Source organism: Artemia sp. Qi Xiang Cuo, chromosome 5, assembly GCF_049724085.1.
Source record: "Artemia sp. Qi Xiang Cuo chromosome 5, ASM4972408v1, whole genome shotgun sequence".
NCBI lineage: Eukaryota > Metazoa > Arthropoda > Branchiopoda > Anostraca > Artemiidae > Artemia > Artemia sp. Qi Xiang Cuo.
In genome coordinates, this window is record NC_142798.1 from 13,825,981 (window position 1) to 13,853,575 (window position 27,595).

Below are 27,595 nucleotides of genomic sequence, written 5' to 3' on the forward strand. Positions count from 1 at the left end.
AAATACACCAAAAGTTGTTGGCTTTTATTTGGCATTGTAGGTTTTAATCAAAGTATAAACACATACAACAAGTACTGACAAAACCTATCCTCTCCACACAAAAAAAGTGACCCTTTGTCCGCGTCTCCGGAGACGATTCCATACCTATGCGAAGCTGGCGAGTAAATCACAAGTTCCGTAGGTGATTATACTTGTTCCGTAAAAGCTGTATTAAATCTAATTTATTGGCTCGGAGCGATTAAGTAGTACAACATTTACCCTCTAGAGGCGCTGAGGTACGCGGGGTCACTTTTGGAGAGTTTTGTCAGTACTTGGTCAGTATGTGTTTATACTTTGGTTTTAATGCAAACCTTGCTTGTTAATTCTGACATAAAACTACAAAACTTCCAAAGGAATAAACTTCACAAAAACTATTCTGATAACTTGGCCCAGTATTTTTGGCAGGGGTCAAATTCAACACAAAATTTACGACGGGCCTTACTCGTTGCTCTACAATACAGGGTTTTGCAAGCTGGCACACCACTTCGCTGCGGTTCTCTGTGGGTGGGCTGACAGTGTCTTCTGACTCTGGAAAAACAAATTCTTTATTTACAAAAGCTAAGCGTTAATCCTGAACCCCCCATACCCTGATCCAGAGCAACGTTGAAGCGGGTTAATTTTTTCAGCTCCACCCTGAACAGAATGTAATCGTCCGCTGAAATACATGATAGGCTAACCAGCCGGTCGTCAAACCCATCCACATATTTTGACATTCTAATACATATAAAGTCAAGACATTCTCATTACAAAAATAAGGATGACCCCTCTCTCTGGGATTTTTGATGAAACCGCATATATTAACAACGTTGAACAGCTAGATGTATAGTTTTGCTCATAATTGGGTTTAATCGACGTAATCAAATATGAAGATGAGTAAGTGAAAGCAGTGTTTACTGGAGGACAGTAAATTCTGTGTTCTGGAAATCAGTTGTTATTAGTGATTAGTGGTATCCTGGGGATTTGCCCCTCCCCACTTAATTTCAAAAAGTTTTTTTTGAAATTTATTCTATTCCAAAAGAGGATGCTGCATGCCTACCTTACGGCTGACGCACACTTGGAGGTGCCAGACGTGTTGGAGGAGCAGGGGTTGGTGGAACAATAGAGTTAAACGCAATACGTTATTCTAATCAACAGTCTAAGAGGAAAAACGTCAAAATACAAATTTATCAAGATTGACTTCTGGTGAAGTTCACGAAGTTATGCTAAGATCAGGGACCAATCAGTGTACATCTTCTTTGTTCCACCTTGTGTGGGAATATTTTTTTTTATGTACTCACTTGGACACCCCTGAGTGACCTTTTCTTGAAAAAGCAAATGAAGACGAGCTTTATATTCTTGCGAACTAAAAAGCCCTTGTGGATAGCTCATTTATGATTAGAGCTCTATAGAGTAATAATTTCACAGAATAATTAAAAAAAATAAAAAATGTTGTAAGAAAATAAGAAAAATAAACAAAATACATTTCAAATATTTTTACTTTATGTACTTTCATAAATAATAAATTATTAAAACTTTAAGAAATAAATATCAGTATGTGTAAATTAAACTGACAATCCACGGTCATTTTTTTTCAGTAAAGTATAAATTATTTTCTGGTCTTGAGAAGGTGTGCAGGTTATCAGCCCTACTCATGTTAATTTTTGCTTGTTTCGAGTTTGACTCACCTATTTATTTTAATTTCTATTTGTTTTGAGTTCCATTTTATTTATTGCTAGTGATTTGTGGTAGTTTTATGCTTGAAAGATTACTTGACTTTATTTGTGTTCATTGTTGGCTTAATGGAGCTCTACTTTTCTTTGAACTTTTTTTATGAAAAAGTTTTTTTAAATTAATAAAAACAAAAAACTACAATAAATGAACATACAGAAAAGAAGAAAAAGTAGACAGAAGAGAATAAAAGAAGAAGAAGAAGAAAGAGAAGACAAAAAAATGTATGTTTGTAAGAAGCATAAACTTAAAAAATTAATTCACCCATTGTTCAAAATGGGGTCTTAGCCCTAGTTGCATGGTTAGATATGTGGCTAGTTTTTATTTTAGTATTTATTTTTTTTTTATTATTTTATATTTTTTAGTTTTATTTTAGCTTAGTATTTATTTTCATTTTTATATTTTGCTTTAGATGGTGCAAACAGAACCAGAAAAGGAGGCCACCGATACTCATAACGATGCTATAGCTCAGTTGAAGCTTTTGCTTGCTGAAGAAAAGAATAGAAGGCTTGACTTGGAGAGAGAACTTGAGATTCAGGTATTATTGTCGTTCGTTTCTTATTTTTAACACTGGATAAGTATATTATGTCCTCAGTTAGAATTTTAACTTCACTAAAAATTGAGTTTTCATATTCTGTTTTAGTTTTATTATATTGTAGTACCGGGAGCCCGGGCTTCGCCAGTGCCCCGGCACTTGGCACACAGAAGGCTTGCATATATTTGATTCTTTAATTACGTATTAACATAATCATTGCGTTATTCTTTAGTTTTAAGTCATAAGGTGTCAAATCAAATGGGATTTTTACTGTCTCTTGTTCCATGCCTTTTTCTTTAGCTGTTCGGAGTCATTTATCATCTTTTGTAATTTTGCATGTGTCATAGATACTAAAAACAATAAGACCACCACGGGGGGGGGGGGGGATTATACAGTTTCTGTTTTTCGAAGGTACATAAATGTGACGTCACTCACATTTTTTTTTTTTTTTTGGCATGAATTAATTCGTCTTCCCCGTTTATCCTTCACAGACGCCAATATAAGTTAATTTCATTCCAGGGCGGTTAAGAAACTCAGGCGTGAATTCCTTTTCTCCTTCCTGCGTATCTTTGGAGACGCTAAAATAACTCTTCCCCATTTTAGAGTGAAAAACGATCATAGATTTCGTTGCGCAAAATTTTTGTTTGCAATTCAATGTGATTGTTGCAGTTTTTTGTTCCACGGCTTTTTCTTTAGTTGTTAAAAGTAATTTGTCATCCTGTGTAATTTTGCGTGTGTCATAGATACTAAAAACGATACGACCACTCCTTGGGGGAAAATGATGTAATTTTGGCTTTTGAAATGTATATGAATGCAATGTCACCTACGTAATTTTTTTTCCAAAATTAAAGCTCTAAACGAATTTTCTCAAACTCTTGACCTATCTAGATCGTTTTTTCAGGATAAAAATTCCTAGGGTACCAATTGAAAAAAAAGAAAAAAATAGAGCGGATCTCAAGAAAAAAAAAATATACATACAAACACATTTGCTCGTTTAAAGACAGTAAATTAAGAAATGAAGGGAATGTCGAAAATGTTGATAAAAACGTTTATTCCCTCTATAATTTGCTATAGAATCAATTAGAGAGAGAGATGTTAATTATACCAAAAAGCAACATCAATATTAACAGCCACCCCGAGAAATAAAAAACTTGTCCGAGGGGTTGGCAAAAAAACTTAAGATAATACAGGACTAAATAAATAATAAAAACACTTATACAAATCGCAATTCCTAGTCGGCACCACAAAAAAAAAAAAAAAAAAGAAAATTTTTCGCATGCTGACCAAAGGTCTGCGTTACGCAGGTACCGATCTCCTGATCAATACCTTCGGCCGAGAGTGCAATGCGTGGTTGGGGGGGGGGCAAATCATCCGACGCGGCCCTTGTTTCCCCTCCCCCAGATTTCTCCAGGTACCCATTTAGAGCTGGATCGACTCTGGCTGAGCTTAGAGAGTCACGTCATTGATCCTCGTTCAAAACCAAATAGCCAGCGACACCAGGACTCGAACCCCTGTCCTCAGGATTTCAAAGTAAAGGAGTAGCTTTGCTAATTATCAATTATTCTAAATTATTCAATCAATTTTTCAATTAATATTTTTCCAATTTTATTAACAATTATAATAAAATACCTTACAACACAACAGCCCTTACAACAAAACAAATTCAACTTCACTATTAACATCATACCCCAGGGGGCCATATTCATTTATTTATTATTTATTTCATTATTTATTTATTAAAGGTATTCAATCATTTATTTACTATCTTGTTAGTTGCATAATTGATAATGAAATTGGAAAACTATTAATTGAAAATTGATTGAATAATTTTGAATAATTGATAATTAGCAAAGCTATTTTGCTCAGATCTGTGAAAACTGAAAAAAGGTCCAAGAAAACTGAACAGAACTGAAAACTGACAAGACTGAAAAATAGGTGGCTCGATCTTTTCAGTTTATTGAAGACCAGTTGGTTATACTTACTTACTTACTTAGGTCCTCCTACGCCTGGGGGCGCATAAGGCAGCAACAGTGATTCGCCACGACGACCTGTCCTGAGCCTTCAACCATAGCTCCTCCAACGAGGACCTCGCCAGCTTCGCCTCCTTCATTAGCGACCTGCCAAGGGTCATTTTCGGTCTCCCTGATTTGCGGAGACCGGGGGTGTCCAACACCATGCATCGTGCGGCAGCCTTCCTTCCCCCATTCGCACCATATGCCCCCAATAAAACCATCGCCGCTTTCTAATAAGATCAAGGAAGAGGGTATGATTTGTCATACAATAGATTTTATTATTTCGTATTCTTTCTGTCCAACGTATATTTACGATAGATCTTAGGCAATTATTGTCAAATGCCTGGAGTCGTCGTTCTAGGTGAGCAGTGATGCTCCAAGTTGCGTAGCCGTACACAATGACAGAGAAAACATTACAATTGTAAATGTTTAGCTTTAACCTCTTGGACTATTTATTATTTTTCCAAACATTTATAATGTAGCTTAAAGCAGAGCCAGCCAATGTTATTCGGCACAGTATTTCTTTTTCGGAATTGGCATCTTGCTTAAGATTGCTGGCGAGATACTTGAACTCTCTCACTTCCTCTATTTCCTCGTTGTTAACCAAAAGTCCTTCGGCTAAGTCAGGTATGACTGCATTCGACATTGATTTGGTCTTGTTAGCATTTATGGAGAGTCCGACAGCATTTGCCATAAGACCGAGTTCATTAATGTTGCGTTGCATATCTTCTGGGTCGTGGGTAATAAGCGCAACATCGTCAGCAAAATCACCGTCATTGAGTTCTCTCAGTGGATTTAATTGTATACCGCCACTAAAACTGCATCCACGGAGAACAAAATCTATCACTATGGCAAACAGTAATGGTGATAGAATGCAGCCCTGCCTTACACCTGACTGAACAGAAAACCACTCCGTTAGGCCACCCTCTGTCTGAGGGTGGCCTCAACTCTATGTTGAGGACCACATATAACCTATTGAATCTAAGTTGTACGGAAAGGAGCTATGTCCCATAAAGCTCACAACTTAATAGATATTGTCAATTAAATTACATTGAAAACGCAATTTCTAGGTGGGATCACGAAGGAGATGGAATATAAATCTAAGTTATATGGAAAGGTGTAATGTCGCTTTTTTTATTCAAAAGTAGACTATAATGTTAAAAATATACAAAATCCTTTTCTAATACGTATTTTAAATTCTTCTTCTTTTCGTTCTTTTATCCAGCGTCCTTTGGTTCATACTGAAATAACCTAGATGTAACTCCTTTCCTGGTTTCCTCTTCTTTTTTGTTTTCTTGGTAATGGGGGGGGGGGGGGTATTTCAGGTTATGGATAGAATCCAACCGGATCTTGTTGTATTTTTTTCCTGCTCCTGAGAATATAATAAAAAATCTATCTCATTTCTTTCTTTTTTTTTCTCTTTAAGACTCTCTGCTTATTTGTAATCTAATTCATCACTATTTAACTATCATTTCCTTTACTTTACTACTAGGCCGTATCCCGGGGGGGGATAGGGGGTTTGAACCCCCCACCCGAAATATTTGTCTGACTCGTAAAAACGTAACAAAAATGGACATAAGCAAATTTTGTATGCGTTAAAAAAAAAATTGTAACCCCCCCCCCCCCCTCCCCCCAATTTTTTTTAAATAAAACTCCCTCCGAGAAAAATCCTGGGTAAGGCCTTGCTTTACTATCTATCTACCTTACCTGTTACTTGACATTCCATAGCTTTCTACCTTTCTAGTTCCTCATAAACATAATATAGTGTACACACATACTTAAGGTGTAGTGTCGCTTAAGCCCCTCAACTAAATTGAGCTCGTCAAATGAAAAACATGAAAACATGTTTTCTCGGTAGAATTAGAAAGGAGGAGGCGCAGGAGTTGGAATTCAAATCTAAGTTGTACGGATAGGTGTTATGTCACCGGAAAGGTGTTATGTCACATAGAGCCCACAGCTAAACGGAAATTGTCGAGTAAATTACACGAAAAAGCGATTTCTACGTAGAATCACAAAGGAGGCGGAATGTAAATCTAAGTTATATGGAAAGGTTTTATGCTGCATAAACGCCACAACTTAACTGAGCTCGCCAAATGAATTGCATGAAAACGCGATTTGTTGGTGGAGTCACCAAGGAGGTAGAGCAAGAGTTGGAATACAAATTTAAGTTGTACGAAAAGGCGATATGTCACATAGAGCCCACAACTAAACGGACTTCGATAACATGAAAACGTAATTTCTAGGTGGAATCACGACGGAGTTGGAATGTAATTCTAAGTTATGTGGAAAGGCGTTATGTCACATAAAGCCCACAACTAAACGGACTTCGACAACACGAAAACGTAATTTCTAGGTGGAATCACGACGGAGTTGGAATGTAATTCTAAGTTATGTGGAAAGGCGTTATGTCACAAAGCCTACAACTAAATGAAGTTCGTCAAATGAATTAAATGAAAACGTGATTACCAGGTAGAATCACGAAGGAAGCCGAATATAAATCTAAGTTGTACAGAAAGGTGTGTGTCACATAGAGCCCACAATTAAATGGATTTCGTCAAATGAATTACATGAAAACGGGATTTTAGGTGGAATCACGATGTAGGGGGAATATAAATCTATGTTGTAAAGAAAGAATTACAATGAATTACAAGAAAACGGGATTTCTAGGTGGAATCGCGAAGTAGGGGGAATATAAATCTAAGTTGTACAGAAAGGTGTTTTGTCACATAGAGCCCACAATTAAATGGATTTCATCAAATGAATTACATGAAAACGGAATTTCTAGGTGGAATCACGAAGGATGGGGAATATAAATCTAAGTTGTGCAAAAAGGTGTTTTGTCTCCTAAACTCCAAAATTCGTCAAATAACTTACATGAAAACGTGATTTTTAGGTGGAATCATGAAGGAGGCAGAATAAAAATCTAAGTTGTACAGAAAAATTTTGTGTCACATAAAGCCTACAACTAAACAGAGTTCGTCAAATGAATTCCATGAAGTCGTGATTTCTAGGTGGAATCATGAAGGAGGGGGAATATAAATCTAAGTTGTAAGGAAAGGTGTTATATCACGTATAGCCCACAACTAAACGAAGATTGTCGAGTGAAATACACGAAATATGCGGTTTTTGGGCAGAGTCACGAAAGATGTGGAATCTATGTTTTACGGAGAGGAGTTATATCATATAAAGCCCACAACTAAATGGAGCTCTTTAAATAAGCTAAATGAAAACGTGATTTGTAGATGGAATCATGAAGGAGGTGGAATGTAAATCTAAGTTTTACGAAAGGTTAAAAATCTAAGTTGATAAAGCCTATAACTAAGATGAGTTCGCCAAAAGAGTGTTAAACACCAATGCAACTCTAAACAATACATCTAGAGCTGTAATAAAAGTAACCAATTGCTGTTTGCTGCAAAAAGCCTCTTTCTGTTTCCCTGTCACTATTTTAGCTTCAGGGAGAAAAATAATGCATAATCTAGAAATATTACTGGTCGAAACAAAGCTCCTGAATATGTTGAAAATTAGTCCATACTTTAAATTACTAAAACTTGATGAGGTATCAGCAGGCATAGAGCCTGGAATTTTAGTTGTGATTTTTTTTTTTTGTGGGGAATTCTAGTTGTGATTTCTTTGGTTGTAAATTTTAGTTTAGAGAAAGGGCAATATTTGTGTACAAGAAGTATCGATAGCCAACTTTTCGAGACTAGTGATCCATTGATTCAATACCGCTGAATATCATCACCCGTGGTATTGTCTTTAGTATCGGGTAGCTCTATATCTCACCTGATGTAGAGTGGGGAATAAATCCTTCGTCAAGTGTTTTTAAATTGAAGCGTGGTTTAATTTGTTAAAGATCTTAGAGGTGAAAATTGATCTATAGTACTAAGGCGATATAAATTTTGTCCCATTCCTTTTTCTCGGCCTGCTATATGTGTTGGATTCCCTATTAAAGAAAGTATTTTTTGAGCACCGATTCTACATTCTGGATCGTAGATTACAAAAAAATTGCCTATCGTGTTGCAGACTAGACACATGTCTTGGTTGACTGACAGATATTTTGCGTATATCTGTTAGGAAAATTCATTAAAAAAAACTTTTCCGGAAAAGAATTTTTCAAAGAAATGTGCAAAGGAGCTACATTAAGTCAAAGACGATCAGAAATAAATTCAAACAATTTTTCATGCATAAAACTGCCAGAAATCATTATCGATAAATAAATGAAACCCAAAACGAACAAGAATTACAATAAATAACCAAGTCAAACTCAAAACGAGTAGAAACTAAGAGGATAAGAGCTGACGCTCCCCCTACTTTTTAAAGACCAGAACATAACTTGTATTTCACTAGAAACTTTATTTTGTTTAGAGAAATGTTTTTCACATAATATCGAAATGAAAAAAAAGATAACCATCATAACCAAGATTGCTTGAAAAAACAACGAATTAATATGGATTGACAGGCTAATATATTCTGAATTGATTCCTGAAAGCATTAATTACTTTAGATTTATTATAGTTATAAAAGAGGAAACGTTTAAAATGTATTTGTTTTCAGTGATGTGCAATTTACGCTTTGGTCTTCAGAAGGCACAGGGAGTGTTAGCCCTACTCCAACTAGGGGGACTAGGTGCCCTCCAATCACTTTCGAATATTAAAAGGGCATTAGCCCTTTCTATTTTCAATCGAATGAACCCTTTTTATTTTCAATCGAATGAGCCCTTTTCGAAGTTCCTAAGACAACTCCTTCGATACGAAGTGCCCTGGTCTAAACAAAAAAAGAAGAAAAAATTAATAATACATTGTACCCACATCGATCTTTACTATAAAAATGTCGAACCTTCCAATTACTTTCGACTATTAAAAAGGGCACTAGCCCTTTCAATTTCCAATCCACTCACTACTCCTTTTTGTGGTAGTTCCCGCCTGATTTGAGTTTTCCTTGGTTATTTATTGTAATTTCTGTCAGTTTTGGGTTTCATTTATTTATTAATGGTGATTTATTGTTATTTTACGCTTGAAAAATTGTTTGAATTTTATTTCTGTTCATCTTTGGTTTAATTTAGATCTTTCTTTTTTTTTCTTTTTGAAAAATTACTTTCTGTTCGTTTTTAATAGACACAGGTTGAGAAGAGAATATTTCAAATCTTTTTGGTTTCTGTCAATAAGAATTCAGATTTTGGCTTGCTACTTATATATTCGACAAAATTTTGCGTAGTTTTCAATAGTAGTTGTACTATAATCAAAGTCGTATCCTGGGGAGGGGCCGGGTAGGGTGTTTGAACCCCTCCCCCCCCTCCCCGAAACGTTTGTCCGACTCGTAAAAAGTGTAACAAAAATGAATATAAGCAAATTCTTGATGCTTAAAAAATTAAATTGTACCCTTCTCCCCTCCAAAAAAATTATTTTGTCCCCCCCCCCCAAAAAAAAAATCCCGGGTACGGTCCTGACTATAATGTTTTAGATTGATGAGTACGACGAAAAATGTTCAGATATATGAGTTGGGTTGAAAATCTTCATAATTGTTAGAGTTCTATAAGGCGGAAGGAATTCTAACGCCTATCATGTTACAACCAAGAGTGTAGACAATTATTAATCAACCATTCCCTTCCACATAGCCTGAAAATTTCAACTTAATTCCCATAACCTTTGAAGAGACACCTTCTAGCATTGTTTTGTATCTTGCCTTCCCCAGTTAATATATGCTGTTCATCTGCTACATATGTATAGGGCTGGAATGCTATGTATACTTCTCGATGTGGAAGACAAAAGGAGCAAAGATCACTGTCGTAATAAAAAGAAGAAGATGTAAAGAAGAAGAAGAAGAAGAAGATGTAAAGAAGAAGAAGTAAAAAGAAGAAGTTCATTGTTATCCTGTTTTTTTTTCCTGTTTCTTTTTTTTCTAACTTTTAACATATATCTTTGTCTTCAAATTTTAGGCAGGTTTAAGAGCAGAAGCCGAAATGGCATTAAAGCTCCTTGAAAGAGACGCCCACGAAAAACAAGACTCGCTAATGGCTCTCAGAAAACAATTGGACGACGTCAAGAAAATTAATTTAGAGCTGTATAAGCAATTACAGGTATCATTCATATTCCCTTTTTTTTACAGTGAACAGCCTACTTATATAAATGGCCTACTTATATAGCAAAAATAACAGCCTACTTATACCGTATATAAACAACAGCTTATTAGTAATAACAATAGCCTGCTTATGCAAATGGCTGTGTCGGTAATCCCAAACGAATTACAAATCCTGGGCTCTGGAAGTGTTACACGACGCCTACCTGTAGCCTGAAGACAAGTGACTATTTCTTATCATACTGTTTTAGTAGAAATCTTGTTTCGTCTCAAATTTAATCGATTTCTTCTAAGGAATGGCGAGTATCATTTCCAAACGGTATCTGCTATAAAAGATTATCAAAATGTTTTGTGACATTTAAGCTTGTTTCGGAAATTAGATTTAAATAAAATAATCACATTTTACCCGAATTCGTCTCCATTTTTAGCAGATTTTGGTTGGTTTCATGACGATTACCTCTACTTTGGAGCAATTAAAAATTATATAGCAGCATTATTTATGTAGAAGTCAAAACTTTAAAAATGCTCAGCATTTGAAGTTTTTAATAGTTAATACATCTTCAATTTTGTATAGTTTGTATGACAAACTATATTTATTTAAATTCTAAGCTGGGTTTTACCGAAAAATAACTCATATTTTTATCTAATAAACTGACTATTAAATATATATTAGTATAATTGGTATATATATATATATATATATATATATATATATATATATATATATATATATATATATATATATATATATATATATATATATATATATATATATATATATATATATATATTGACTTGACTTGCTTTATTTACTACTAATTACAAAATAAACTATATACAAGCAACCGCCCGGGGAAGGCTCGAAAAGCCTGATGAAAGACGGCTGCAATCCTTTAATTCTCAACCATTTACAAAATTCATTTAATAAAAAAAAATTAACCAATAAAACCAAAAACTATGAATAAAAGAAAAGAGAAAAAAAACTGAGACAATAATAATAATAAATTATCTCCCCTCTCCCAATAAATGTTTTTTTATTTCTACTTTAAACGACCCAATGTGTTCAGCTTCCCAAACGCCAACTGGGATATCATTCCAAATAGCCGGAACCAAATACTGAATTCCAAAACCTGCACATGTGGTGTCTCTATACTCAACCATAAAATTCTTAGCCTCTCTAGTCGCATACCTGTGGAGTGAACTATTTACGCGAACAAAATTTGTAAAAACTGGAGGACATACATCATTCCAACATCTATAGGCAAAAATAGCAGCTTGGTAATCGCGAATCTGACCAATGTTAAGCACTCTTAATTTTTTTAAACATGACGCAGTATCATTCACATTTTCTATATAATTCCCAAGAAGACGTACTGTTTTATTTTGTATAATCTGCACTCTTTTGAAATTTGCATAAAAATTGCTAGACCAAATGACACAACCATAAGAAATATAAGGCGCAACAATACTATGATACAATAATAAAAGAACCGATAATGGTAAAAAATGCTTCAAACGACGCAAAATTCGCAGACCTCTAGCAACTTTAGCTGCAGCAAGATCAGTATGGTGCTTCCAAGACAAATTACAATCAAGCTGGAAGCCCAAATAACGCACCTCATGCACCTGTGACAAAGGCTTGCCATTAAAAAATATCCCTCCATCAACACTCGGAGGCTTACCAACTCTCCTAAAAATCATAAAATTAGTTTTTTTAACATTCACTGACAAAAGGCTCAAAATTGTAAATACATAAAATGACTTTAAAACCCTATTTACTTTCAACAATAGATCATCATTCATTCGAATAGACATAGTTAAAGCAGTATCACCCGCGAAAGTCGTGATAAAACACTCCGGTAAGTAAAAACGCATTGAATCAACATACACAAGGTACAGAAGTGGTCCCAAGACAGATCCCTGAGGTACACCACACTTCACTTGGTAGGGGGAAGAAAATGCATCATTTAAAACAACTTGAATAGATCTTCCACTTAAAAAACTATTAAACCATTTCAGATAATTACCACGAACTCCAAGGGACTGTAGACGTTTGAGTAAAATTGTAAAATCCACTGTATCAATCGCCTTTCTAAAATCAATAAAAACAGTCAAAGGGATTTCACCACGTTCAAAGCATCTATTTACAATATCACAGAGAGAATGCACGGCGTCCGACGTCGAGTGACCTTTCCTAAAGCCGAACTGAGTTTCACTTAACATCCCTGTTTTCGTACAGCATAACTACTGTCCAGATACTTCGAACCAACAAAAATATTGTCAATGAGAGTAGCTGAATGACTCGTAACCCGTGTTGGAATATTAGCTAGGGAAAAAAGATCATTAGCAACCATCAAATTAAAAAAATCAAGATTCACTCCATTCAGCGATAGCAGATCAAAGTTAAAATCACCCATACAAATAAAATCTAAACCTGTCCGAGACACCGCACGCGTAAGTTGATCAAATCCACGCTCAAAATCTTCCCAGCTTGCGTTCGGTGGCTCATACACAATACTAATCAGTAATTTACTACTAACCAAATTTATATATATACTAAAACGTTCTAACTTACCCTCTATCCAAACATCAATATTATTTCCTACTTGGTATATCAATGACTTGTGAAATCAAAAATACACGTCACCCTGTGTGAAGTGACACCCGGTTTATAGCCTGCAAATTATAATCTGGAAAAGAATACAGCGAGAAAGAATGTTCCTGACTAAAAAAACTTTCAGATATACCAATAAAACTAATTTTTCCTTGAGAATCAGAAAGAAATTGCAACACATCCTCATAACCAGTAGTGAGGTGCCAATTCCAGGCACATAAACGCAACGAATCGGCTTCCCCGGGGTCTAGCTTCGATCTTTGAACATAAGCACTATTTTTAACGGTTGAAATCTAACTTGGTTCGTACACGGTTCAACATCTCTTGCTATTAGTGCCGATAAAACCTCTTCTAGACGAAAAGGTCGGCTCATTAAATCATCAAGTGAAGAACCAACGAAAGTAAATAAATAAACATATAACAAATCTCTCTAAATGAAAAAAAAAAAAAAAAAAAAAAAAAAAAAAAAAAACAGTAAGAAATAAAAATAGAAGACCAAGATATTTTTTTGCAAATAATAATAGAAAAACTAAAACCAAAAACGAAACAAAACGGATCCCTCAAAAGAAAAGGAAAAGCAAGAATAAAATAAACGGGAGACCAAAACAGTTTTTGCGAATAATAATAAGAATGAAAAAATCGCGAAAAAGAACGAGAAACAAAAAGGCCAACAAAGCTGTACAGAAAAGAACAAACGACAGAAAACAACACAAATACTAATTTAAACGCATTCAGCAAGGGATCTTATTTTCCGGGCAGACGCTTCACCAGGCAGCTTCACTAGTATGTTGCCCCGGTCGATCCATACATTTTTAACACCAAAGCGATCCCTTGCGGCATTTAGCAGGTCAAAATATATATATATATATATATATATATATATATATATATATATATATATATATATATATATATATATAATACAATATAATATAATATAATATGATTTATAATATTTGTAATCAGGGGTGGATCCAGGATTTTTTTTGGGGGGGGGGGTGCAAAATAGGTCGATCCGATAAAAAAAAATTTAGGGGGCGCAAAATAGGTTGATCCGATAAAATTCCGTTAGGAGCAAGTTTAATTAACGCAAACTTGAGTTAATTAAGTAAATTACACTACTTTAGACTACGCTAGGGGACGTGCGCCCCCTTGTCTTCCCCCTGGATCCGCCACTGTTTGTAACCCACATAACAATGAAAAATAGTTGAGTAAAAAATAAGAAAAAGAAATAGAATTCACTACATTCAGAATAGCAAAAACAACACAATACAAATATATAACGATACCAATATGAGACAGCATCAAACAACTGGATGAGACGGAGATGAGGGCCCAGCCTCAAGAAATCTTCACAAATAACCTCCTGTTGATGATAGCGCAGAGTGCACATGATATCAGTAGTACCAAACTGACCGATTAATTTGCTATTCAGGTAAGAACGTGACAAATAAAGAAAAAAAAATTAAAATGCCAGAGATAGTTAACACGGATTTGACTCATATCGCTTTTCTCGAATCAAGGAATAAAGAACAGACGCAGAGTATAGCATGGTCACAATTAGTCGAACAAAATTTCGTGAGACGGTACCTATTACAGTGACCACAATTTGCGACTATCTTAGCATAACCCATTTTGTATATATCGTTAATATTAGATATAGTTTTCTGCCGGAGAGCTGAAACTGAATTGCATACCGAAATCCCGAGCCACCAGAGACTATGCACACGGGGAAAAGGGTAAAAAAAGCAAGTTAAGTCACCCGTGCCTAATGAATCATTAAAGGACAAATTTTCCCACTTAGCAATAATTAGGGCTAAACCTGTTCATTTTTAAAGAAGAACGCACCTTATTGATACTCTGTGCTAAAGCATCTTTAGATCGAATGCTAAGCAGCAGATTGTCGGCGGATCCAAGGTAAGATAAATCCGAAAATGCGGTAAAAAAGATAGAGGTTATCTTCAAAAGAACACTAGATATATAAGCATTGAAAAGATATGGAGAAAGCGTCCCTCCCTGTCTAACTCCACGTCGAACTGGTATATTTCCGAAAATCTGACCATTTGAGTTTAATATTGAAGAAGCATTGAAATACCAAAACTTTAAAACCAAAACAAAAGAGGAGTCGATCCCAGGGTCATATAATGAATTTAAAGCTTGTGAATGAATAACACTGTCGAACCCTTTGGACACTTCAAGTGCGCATGAAACTGAGTGGGCGCAATGCACATGTCGGCAGCCAAGACGTTTTTTAAACCCAAACTGATTAACATCATAATTTACTGCATCAATAATCTGAGGTAATAAAGCTTACTCAAATAACTTACTAATTTTACACGTGACAGTTATAGGCCTATACAAATCACATAAATTGGGATCTTTACCCCGCTTTAAAACTCAAGTTCACCTGTTCCCAAGGAAACTATCTGGAAGAAGGGAATTGCAAAGACATCTGAAATAATTGCTGTTGATGAAATAACTCTTTAGAATGCGGATTCAAATGAAAAGTGCAAATACTATCAATATCAGAAGACTTGGATTTCAGTCACTTTATCGACGCCATAATAGCATCAAGTGAAATCGAGATACCGTTATTTTGTGACACTTTAGGGGTAAGCACCGAGAAAAAAGAACTGAAAACTGAGCACGAATAGCCTAATTTATTACGGAAGATAAGCCCGAATAGTGCTGAATCCAAGAACGTTGTGGTATATTGTCCCCATGTAAACCATCAAGTTTCGAAGAATTAATATCACGCTTCCATTCATTGAAACTTTTGGAAATTCAGCACTAGATTCCTGAATTGATCGTAATCGACGCTTGGATGCAATTTTAATATAAAATATATTAAATATGTAATATAAAAAATATATTAAATATTACCGTTTAATATTAAATAACATTTACTCCGTTTAATATACTCCGTTTAATATAAAAAACATTACCACTAGACGGGCGCCCGCAGCCAATCGAGATTCAGAGTCAAGATGTTGCTTGATTTTTAGCTTTCTTTAACTTGGGGTCAATACTCCACTTAGGTGTACGAGTACGGCAACAAACTATTTCACCAGGAATTGCAGCTTCTTCAGCTTTCTTCAAGCAATCAACAATTTTATAATAATACATATTTAACTCAGATCGAGCCTTTGCTGAAATCACCCTGCAACACCAAAAGTTATACGGTACTTAAATGCTACACAGTAGAGGGACTATGGTAGTTAAATATAGAGGCCAATTTGTATGACTCCAATTACGATTCTCAAACCCCTTGGAATTATTTACACGAGAAGAATTGATCACCAGTTTAGAAGAAATAGACACTTGTAAAGATAAATGCCCCTCTCTTCGTCTTCTTCGTCAATGTGAACAACATATGCTATTAAAGTCGCTGAGGAAACAGCATGGTCAGGATTAGAACGAAATGTCAGCGATGGCTTGTGTTGTTGCCCACAGCCAGGGACTAAATCCAATTCTTATACCTGCGTATTTAGTCTCGTGCCTAACTAGTGCCTAACATCGTTACTGTTGACTAATCATGGGTTCTTGTAAAATATTAAAAAAACACAAGTTTTTTAACTGAAAGTAAGGAGAGACATCAAAACTTAAAACGAACAAAAATTATTACATACATGATTGGGTTCACCCCCTAGTCAATACCTCGCTCTTTAAGCCAAAGATTTTTTTATTACTTTCATAAGAGCTATTTATTCTAATTAACGGCCTTTGTGATCAAGGGGTCATTTTTAAAGAATTGGAACAAAATTCGAACTTTAGCGTATAGGGCGAGGTATTAACTAGGGGGCGAATCCCCTAATATACGTATTAAAAATATATGAATATGGATCCATGGTCGCGCTTATTCTATTAACACCCCGTTTTCTTGTGTCATCACTGGCGGTATGATGTTTATGTAAATATTTTAGTATCAAATAGCCTACACAATTTTTGGAGTAAAAATTAAAAAATCCAGCATTCTTGAGCGAAAAATATGAAATATGAGCCCCTTCCCCTTGAAACGAACTTTTTCATGCTCTGCAGGGTAGTGATGCAATATAATTTTATTGTAAGTCAGCCAATTCAACAGTGAGGCTCTTAAAAACATGGGGAAATATTGAGGAAAGGAGGAGCTATGTCTACCCAAGTTAAGGGATCAGTAATATGATAATCAGCAAATTACATTAACAGTTAAGTACACATTAAGTACACATTTAAGTACACATTAAACAGTTCACTTAACATGCCCAGTCCGAATAGTTTTTATAATCGACTCCTATATCCACCAATTTGCTGAAATACAATGATTACTGCAAATAAATTTAAATCGCTGATGGTTCTAGGAAAAAGTGGTGGTTTAGAACATTCGTTGACTATTTGGGAAATTTAGCTACTAATAGTCTTTAACATTAAAGTGTGTTTGTCCAAAATCAAATCATATTAAGTACGTATTTCAGAAACAGAGTATGCATATCACACCTAATTGAAATTAGAGACATGTATGAATTTTTAATATGTTTGTTTTGAAGTCGTAAGTAAGCTCATGGACTTAGGGGGTGCCAATTGAAAGGAGGTGCAATTGCTGCCTCCTCCCTAAAAAAATGAAAAACGTTCTCCCCCCCCCACCAAGCTCTCAGTTTTTTGAATTGGCACCCCTTCCTGACTTTCTCTAAAATTTTTACATTTCTACAAGGTTTAGCTTATATTACAGTCGAAATACATAGGTAGTACTATCTATTGCGATTCCAGGTGCTGAAGTTTCTTAAAGTCAATAGCTGAAAATGACTTTTGATTAGTTTAGATAGATGATTTCTCTCCACGTGAATTAACAAAAATACTTGGTTATGCTAGCCCGAGTAATGTAAGATGGAAGTTAAATTACCTGTAGTGTTAGATCTCCAGCAGCTTCACTCTTCTTTGACGTTTTGAGGGGATGTTTAGCCCTAATTTTTCAACTTTCGCATGTACTGTTGATAAACAGTAAAGAGGACTAAGATCTGTTGACAATCGGATCAATAGTTTTTTTAACTTTTTTTTAGTTAACAGGGCTTGAAATTTTTTACAAATATTCCTATAACATGGTTATGTTTAGTTCCTTTTTTTTCAGTAGCAGTGAAATTTACAGTAATGGTGAAGGTCCAAAACTATCGTTTTTTACTTTTGTTTAACTTTTTTTTAATTAATAGCACTTCAAAAAACTTTAAAAACTATTCCTGCAACACGCTTACTTTTAATTTCTTTTTCAGTAGCATGGAAATTTACAGTAAAATAATTATGAGGGTCCAAAACTCTATTTTTTCAAAACTTTTTTTGGGTTAACTTCACTTCAAAACACTTAAAATATATTCCTGCAATATAGTTACATTTAGCTCATTTTTTTCACTAGCTTAGGATCTCACGGCAAAAGTAAAATTCGAAAATTCGTTTTTAATAGTTATAAACTCGTTTCTAGCTAATAGTAGCACTTGAAAAATTTTTGAAAAATGTTCTTGCAACACGGTGACATTTATTTAATTTTTTTTCAATAACATGAAAATTTACAGTAATAGTGAAGTTCAAAAACTCTTTTTTTAAACTGTTTTTTTTTGGGGGGTTAATACGACTTGAAAAACTTCTTAAAATACTTTTGCAACAATGCTATGTTTAGCTCTTTGTTTAGCTGCATGGAAATTCACAGTAATTCACAGAAGGTCCAAAATTCTTTTTTTGAGTTAATAGTACCTTAAAAACTTAAAAATATTCCTGCAACACGGTCACGGTTCGTTCCGTTTTTTAAGTAGCATGGAAATTTACAGTAGCGAAGCTCCAAAACTCGTTTTTAAACTTTTTTTGAGTTAATTGCAGTTCAAAAAACTTGAAGGACATATTCCTGCAACACGGTTATGTTTGGCTCATTTTTTTTCCCCCTAGCATGGTAATAGTGAAGCATGGTAACTCACGGTAATAGTGAAGATCGAATACTTTTTTGGGGGATAACTGACGGTGTGCGTGTAACTGAACCCCCGTGTAACTGAACCCCTGTAACTGAACCCCCGTATAACTGAACCACCGTGTAACTGAATCACCGTATAACCGAACCACCCTGCAACTGAACCCCCGTATAAATGAAACCCCGTGACACTGAACCCCCCTACAACGGAACCCTCGTGCTACTGAACCCACGTGCAACTCAACCCCCATACTTACGTTGGGTGAAACGCAATAGGGTTATGAACAATAGTTATTTAACTATGGTATAGTTATTTAACCTTTAAACTGTTTTAAATAAAATGTCTGTCCCAAAATTTAGATTGGATGTATTTGGGGGAAAAATTGGGTGGGGTGGAAGCCCTCCTATCACTTTTAACTCTTAAAGAGTGCACTGTAAATTTTTATTTCCAATCGAATGACCCCCCCCCCCCCCAAAGTTCATACAAATTTTTTTTCTACAAAAACCTTATGTGTTAGCAATGAGCAACTAGCTTAAATTACAGCCCTTGCCCCAGATGCTGCTGATGGGGTTATTAACCCCAAAGGCATGGTTATTTGATCTTCAGACTATTTTAAACAAAATGTTTATTTTTATTTTGATCGGATGTATTTGTGGGGGGGGGGGAGATGTTGGTTAAGAGGGAAATGCTGATTGTCCTGTGATTACCTTTGATTCTTTGAAATTGAACTTGAACTTTCAATTTCCAATCAAATGAGCCTCCTTCAAAGTTTTTACGATCATCCCTTCGAAAAAAACGTTACATTTTAACAATTGGTAACTTGCAATAACATACAGATTGCTGATACAGGTGCATCAGCAATTTTTTTTTGGAACAGCTTAGCGTATCAAGATGAAACTTCTGGGGCATCTACCTGCCACTACTGTTATTAATACTGCTACTACTAATACTAATTCAATACAATTATTACTTCTACTGCTCCTACTACGACCTCTGCTACTATTAAACTAGCACTACTAAGGCTACGCATATCAAGTTGAAAATTTGACAGATTGAGGTATTTGAGGTGGAACTTGAACTAAATCAAAAGACACTATGTGCATTATTATGCATGCAGATTTTCAAAATGGCGTATCTCAAAAAGGGATTTGTGTATTAAGTTGGAACTTTCAGAGAGTGCTTAAAGGGAAAGTCAATTCACCAAAAGGAAATATGTGCACGCTCAGGCCTAGATTTACCCCTAGGTCCCTAGGCCCGGACCTAGAAGCACAGAATGCTAGCGGGAGCAATAAATTATCACTGAGTATTTTTTTTCCTGACAAAAACTGGACTGATGTGATTTATCGTCGCCAGGTGCACTCTGCCGCTACGTTGCCTATTCACAGAAAAGTGACTTTAAAACAACACAGGAATTCCATGGTCACTTATAAACTGTCAGATGTCTCCCAAGAATGGTAGCTGAGAGTTCGGTATTACCACTCTCTTTCATCACTTTTCGCTCATCAGTTGTGTTCTTTTAACACACAGTTACATGGTTACAAGGTTACACACAGTTACAGTTACATGCGGGTTCAGTTACACGGGGGTTTAGTTGAATGGGGTTGAGTTGCACGAGGGTTCAGTTAAAGGGGGTTCAGTTGCATGAGGGTTGAGTAGCATGGTGGTTCAATTGCACGGGGGTTCGGTTATACGGGGGTTCAATTGTACGGGGGCTCAGTTACATGGGGGTTCAGTTACACTGGGGTTTAGTTAAATGGGGTTGAGTTGCACGAGGGTTGAGTTGCATGAGGGTTCAGTAGCACGAGGGTTCAGTTTCACGGGGGTTCGGTTATACGGGTGTTCAGTTGCACGGGGGTTTAGATGCACGGGGGTTCAGTTATAGGGGTTCAGTTACACGGGGGTTCAGTTGCAATGGAACCATAACTAACATTGGCAAATAAATAAAAAAGAATTCCTCAAATGAAGACGAAAATTTCGGCTGAATTTTTTTTTAAATCTTATTTTAGAAGAAATGCTTTTTTTTAGATTAAAAATGAAAAATCGTTTTTTCTTTCATTCAGGAGTGCGAGATTGAGCTGGTTGAACGGGGTCGACTAGTGGAAAAACTTGAAGATCATGCGGCGCACATAGCTCAAGTCTTAGCTGGATTAGGAGCTAATCCTAATCCAGCAATTCTGCCTATTGATGATAGCGAAGATTGTAATCAACAAAATGGAAGCACGTCTGGATGATTTATTCGCTTTATTTTTTGTTTTATTTATTTGCTTTTTTTGTTTAGTTTTTATTTTGTTCGAACTTTTTTAGTCCACTCAAGAGACGCTCATCATCAGTGCAGAAAAATTAAAAAGTCTGGAAGACTTCCGTAGAAAAGGGACGGAAACAATCCAGTTTCTCGAAAAAGAGTGAGTTTGCTTTTTCTTCCTCTCAATTAATTATTACATTGTTCTTGCCTTAATGACATGTTTAGATTAGAATAATCGATAATAGGTTTCGATTACTCCTAAATTCGATAACTACAATCAACTACAATAGGTCAGTCACGTGGTCTTGTTTGCTTTATTTGCATTTGTAGGCTATTATATCCTGGTGAAATGTTTAAATCCTTAGAAACACAAGTTGGTTCTTGCAGTGTTTTCACTTCCTCACTGTCAATTATCCGTCATACCAACAAAGTTTTTCGAAGAAAATACATAGACGACTCTTCAGATTCGGCAGAAACCTTCCGCAGGTTCTGTGGCGGTGCCATTAGTGCCACCGCTAAAACCGTCCTAGCTGATTGGTTAGCACGCTGGACTTTGAAATCCTTTATCCAAGAGGAGAGGGTTCGAGTTCTTGCGTCACTGTTTATTTGGTATGGAACGGGAGTCAGTGGCGTGACTCTGTAAGCTCAGCCAGAGTCGACCTAGCTCTAAATTGGTACTTGGAGAAATCTGGAGAAGGTAAACAGGAAGGGTTTGTGAAAGCACAAGAAGGCTGGCCCTCAACCCTACATTGTACTTCCCAAGAAACAGATCAGCACCGCCGGTAGGGACTGTAAAGTCCAATACCGTATTCATTACCTTTTACCATTAGCAAAAAAACAAAGAACTTGGGTCGCCAAAATGCTACGAAATAGTTCGCAGCCTGTTTGTCTGCTGACAGTAACTAAAAGTGTTTCCTGTGGAGACCCATCATAGGATGCAAAAAGAAGACGAAGATTCTGTTATATACTTTGGATTATGTATTGTGGTCTATGCTCGAAGGGACTAACCCTGCAGGTTTTCTCCTCTCAAATCTTGAATTCTACTCGTCTAATTCCCATTTTAAAGATCCTGAAATATAAGAAAAGAAGCAATTGAACATTGTCTGTTCGAGCGCAATATACTAGTGTCTGTACAACATACCTTTCAAAGTAAACTGTTAAAATGTTTCTGACACCACAACATTCCTCCACTAGTCAAAAGCCTGGTTCGCTTAATCTGCACAAATGGTACTGAACTCGAAATGTGCATGTAAATTATCCAGTTCTTTGGATTTAAAGAGCTACTGCATGACATGTATATTTAGCAGCTACTTTAAAAGTCGAGCTGAATAGACCTGTACAGAGATTACTGAACTCGAAATATTATCCACCAGTATTATCCAGCTCCTGAAATCGAAAGTAGCCACTGCAAGACAAATAACTAACTGCTCCCTGTATTTGTTCAACACGCCTCATATAAAGCGAGAAAAGGAAGAGGGCTAAATATTCTTGACTGGAAAGCCCATATTTTCTCCTAATTGAAGAAGACAAATTACTGGTGTAATGGGGCAGAAATAAAATGAGGCTATAAGTGGGTAGACGGATTTTCAGGAAAGCAAATTATTCGAAATCTCGAAATATGGCTTAAACCACACGCTCATGTCCTCAATTTAAAATTCCTTATCACTTAAAACTAACAACTATCACAAGATTCAATCCCAAATTCAGAAACACGGGGTAATGAAGAAAATAAACGTCCAATCTTTAAGGGCCAGCCACATGGAGCTGAATTCCGTCCTCAAATTAGAGTGGAAGTGTGAACGAAAGGATCATGGTTTTGGTAGAAAATTTGAGTTTTGATAATTTCTCCTTCCTTATACCTAAAGATGTAATATTTGCGAGTTCTGATACATTATATCTTATAAAAATTTCAAATATCGTCTCTTTTGTTTGCATTGGCGTCCCTGATATAATTTAATTTGCTCCTCTTGAGGTATTATTACTGAATTATTAAGATTGGTGATGCTGAAGTCAAATCTGCGCTGATTTTGTAAATCTGCTGAGAAAATTAAAACTTTTTTCTATATTCAATTTACCCACCCATCGAGGAAATCACTTTTGCATGACCTTACCTTTAGTTCAGAAATATTTCCTGTAGTTTTTTGGATTTTGTACAGTTTCAGTAGATTCTCTGGAGATGTCCTGTGTCTTTTTTTCCATCGAATGGCTAAAATTCCATGGATTTACGGATAAATCCGTTAAAGTGGAAATACAACAACTGTTCTTTAGATGAACATAAAACTAAGATTGTTCAAATTCGTTATTTTTTGCATTGTTTCGGCCTTAAAAGAATCTTTGTATTAGAATAATCGGTTTTAGTTTAGATTATTCCTAATTTCGGTTATAATAATCTATTATAATATTTTAGTTGTCTTGTTTGCGGTATTTGAATTTCGTATTATATCTTAGCAAAATGTTTAAATCCTGATAAAAACAAGGTATTTTTTTAAATAAACATAAAACACAAGCTATTCAGGTTTAATAGTTGCTACATTGTTTCTGCCTTAATGACGTTTTGATTCGATTTCGATTCGTTTCGATTCGAATAATACCTATATATTTAGGTTATCTTAAATACGATTAAAATAATTACACTATTCAACTATAACTTACACTATTCAAGTTCATTAATAATTGCATTGTTTTTTGCGTCAATAGCGCGTTTCTATTAGAATAAATCGATTGAGAATTAGATTTAGAATGTGATTTAGAATTTAAAGTATATCGATTTAGATTATTCCCAAGTCCGACTGTGAAAATCCATGAAAATACTCTACTGATCTTTTTTGCTCTATTCGTTTCTCTATTATATCTTAGCAAAATGTTTAAGTCCTGATACACACAAGTTTTAGACAAACGCAAGCTATTCAATTTCATTGGTTATAGCACTGTTTCTGCAGTTATTACATGTCTAGATTAGATACTGATATCAATATGTGATTTATGCTATATTGAATTCGATAATTAATTTATTAGTTGTAATAATTAATTCTGTTAAAATCAATTATGATAGTTAAGTGGTCTTGTTTGTTTTATTTTTTTCCATTATAATTAATTAATTCTATATAGTTAATTATATTAAAATCCTTTATAATAGTTAAGTGGTCTTGTTTGTTTTATTTTTTCCATTATAATTAATTAATTTTATTATAATTCTATATAATTAATTATATTAAAATTCATTATAATAGTTAAGTGGTCTTGTTTGTTTTATTTTTTCCATTATAATTAATTAATTCTATTATAATTCTATATAATTATATTAAAATCCATTATAATAGTTTAGTGGTCTTGTTTGTTTTATTTTCTCCATTATAATTAATTAATTCTATTATAATTCTATATAATTAATTATATGAAAATCCATTATAATAGTTAAGTGGTCTTGTTTGTTTTATTTTTTCTTTATTATGTGTTACTAAAATACCCATATCTTTCTAAACACAAGGTCGTTTTTGAAACAAACGAAAAAACACAAGCTAAGACACAGTTGAACACGCTAAGCACAGTTGATTAATTATTGCACAATTTCTGTCTCAATGGCATACTTCGATTAGACTAGCTGATTATTATTGATTATTCACGATTTTATTAGAACTATCTGTTGTAACTAGTTCAGTTCTCTATTTTGCCGTTTTACACCCACGGCATTGCTAGAACTCAAATATCATCAGTCACAGCTGACTCATAATTAGCTGATCTATATTGTTTACTATAGTACATCGAATTTTTCTATAATCGAAATCTAAATCACAAACATACTTGTTAAATATATACTTATCAGCTGCTTGAGATTGTAGAATTTTGATCCGCATCTCTATTTTCTTTACTTTTTTAGTCTCAAAAAGTTGTATGATCAATCTACAAACCCAAATCGTAACCATAATCGTAGAAGTACAAAGGAATGCGATTATAACCACTAACTATATGTAACTTATACATTCCCACTGATTTGATCCCCCATGCTGGGTGGGGGGGGGGATTCAGAATACTTCTCCTCGGGGAGCATCAACAAGTGTGTTTTTAATGTTTAAGTTACAGTTCCTCTTTCTTTGTTTTGGGAGGGGAGGGGCAGGTGGCTCCATTGGACCAATCCTCCTAGTTAAGTGATTGGCGCGCTGGGTTGGAAATCTTTTGTCCGAGGGGCATGGGTTCTATTCCTGGTATGACCAGTTATTTGGTTAAGAGCGAGGTCAGTGGCGTGACTCTGTAATCTCAGCCAGAGTCGACGCAGATCGAAATGGGTACCTAGAAAAATCTGAAGAAGGTAAGCAGGAAGGGTGTGTGAAAGCACAGGATGGCTTATGCCCCCCCCCCAGTGTACTTCCTGGACAAAGGGCCATGAAACGGAGATCAGCCGGTTTGGTCCTTAAGGGTCTAGTGCCGTCATACTTACTTACTTATCAATCCTGAAAAGATCCTACATCCAAGTTTCGTAGTCGGAAATGCGTGATCAAGTCTATATAAAACCCACATAAAAGAATGTCGCTGACTCCCAGATCGTACTCTCCCATCCCCTCTTCAGCCAAACGCTGAGTGGTAATTAAGTCCTTTATCTCTTTTTTGTCTAAAAATTGAGAAATGTCTCTCTGCTGAAATACTATTTTTAAGCATTTGATTTTTACTTTTCTTGAATACCAAAATCGACGTTGTTACGTAACACTTGTTACGCACATGCGTGGGCCGTCAAACATCAAAATATTCTTTAAACATTTCTCCAGGGTTCCAGCTTAAAAATCCTTGTTTAATTTTACAAGGAATTTGGCTGCAAGCTGAGAATTTTGAGCCAAGCCATATCGAAAAGAAGATTTTAATGGATTTCACAAGTCAATTTAGTAGGCTCCATATTGAAATATTATGTGTAATTAAAAAAAAAATATTATTAATTTTGGTTTATCCACAGTCAAAATTTGAAGGAGAGAATCAGGTGATTTTTGGGGAAATGGGTGGAGTGTATGCAGCCTCCAGGTTGCATCGTTCCATCTACTCCCTTTTTAGGATCTTCCTAGCGTGTGGGAGGCCTTTTAGAGTTATTAAAAAAGAGTTATTAATTTTAGTTTGCACAGTCAAAATTTGAAGGAGAGAATCAGATGATTTTTGGGGAAAGGGGTGGAGTGTATGCAGCCTCCAGAATTCACCGTTTCATCTACTCCCTTTTTAGGATCTCCTAGCGTATTGGAGGCCTTTTAGGGACCTCATACCGCTCCTGGTGCTGCTCGCTTTTGTAAATTATCTATGTGAATAGTCTAAATGATTTTCATCTGCTTTTTATGTATCCTAGTAAGTAAGCTCACCCAAGAATTCAGTTGTTAGAATTAATCTGTAAATTCTTATGTTTTTCCTTAATTATTCTTCGATTAAATTATTTTTCTTAATTATTATTCTTATTCTTCGATATAATTACTTTAAGGTTTATATTTTTTTCTATAGATTATCGCAAACAAAAGCCGAATTGTTCCGTGTTAGTAACGAAAATGATGGTAATAAAAAAAGAAATGTACAACTTGACACGGAAGAAAAGTCTCTGAAGTTGGAATTAGACAAGGAAAGGGGGAAACGAATATCGCTTGAAAAAACAGTTGAAACTTTACAATGCCGTGCAGCAGCATTTAGTCAACTGTATGAGGTATTTAATTATGCTTTATTTATTTTGCATTTTGCTACATTTTTTTGCTTTATCTCTTATTTTATCCATCCTAGAAGCAGGATTCGTTAAGAAGATCGTAATAACTTTTCTGATGCGGGTTATTATTTTTCTATGGGATATGTTGTTCTGTGGGCTATTATTCTAATGTGGGTAATGTGGGATATTATATTCTTCTAATATTGGTTATTAGTACTGAAATTCAAACACTGTAACTTAATTGACCAAAAGGGTTATATCCGTTTTCTAAATATCTTGATTAATCCCTATTAAGACATTCTCGATAATTGACTAATATGGTGGAGATTTAAGGTACAGGTTATGACTAATCGTGTACCCTCTTTTAGAGGGCATAAGAATTTCCATAAGACATGCATAAAGTCTTTTTACAAAGGGTAAAAAAGTGCAGGAGTATTTAGTCAATTATATGAGATATTTACTTATTGATGCTTTATATTTTCGTTACATATTGTTTTATTCTTTGTTACTTATCTCATTCTTCTTAGAAATAAGATAAATCAAGAAAATTTTGATTATTGTTCTAATGAAGATAGTATACTGTCATGATCTCTATTATTGACAAGGGCGGGCTCACAAAGCTGATTAAAATATCTGTCCCCAAGGGCCTATCACTTTAGCCCCTCTCCGTCTAAAAGCAACAGTTTGAGGACAAGGGGTTAATCGCCCTCTAGATTAATATCCGATTTATAAAATGTCTCCAACCGGTATCTAATCCTAGTCAGACAATATTCTATTAGATGCCT

The 27,595-nt window shown here is 35.2% G+C and overlaps 1 protein-coding gene and 1 long non-coding RNA gene across 4 annotated transcripts in view; one reads left to right on the forward strand and one right to left on the reverse strand.

Annotated features, from left to right (window-relative positions):
• LOC148951835 (RUN and FYVE domain-containing protein 2) overlaps positions 1-27,595 on the forward strand; it is a 153,908-nt gene that overhangs the window by 98,305 nt on the left and 28,008 nt on the right. For all 3 annotated transcript variants that reach the window (XM_089088740.1, XM_089088741.1, XM_089088739.1), the window contains 4 exons: positions 2,159-2,284; positions 10,229-10,369; positions 21,211-21,308; positions 26,618-26,813. In XM_089088740.1, coding sequence (XP_088944866.1) covers positions 2,159-2,284; positions 10,229-10,369; positions 21,211-21,308; positions 26,618-26,813 — 561 coding nt within the window. The remainder of the gene's footprint in view (positions 1-2,158; positions 2,285-10,228; positions 10,370-21,210; positions 21,309-26,617; positions 26,814-27,595) is intronic.
• On the reverse strand, positions 107-10,637 carry LOC148951836 (uncharacterized). The gene is made up of 2 exons (XR_016141754.1): positions 10,575-10,637; positions 107-567 (listed from the first exon to the last, which is right to left on the reverse strand). It is a non-coding gene; the product is annotated as an uncharacterized LOC148951836 (long non-coding RNA).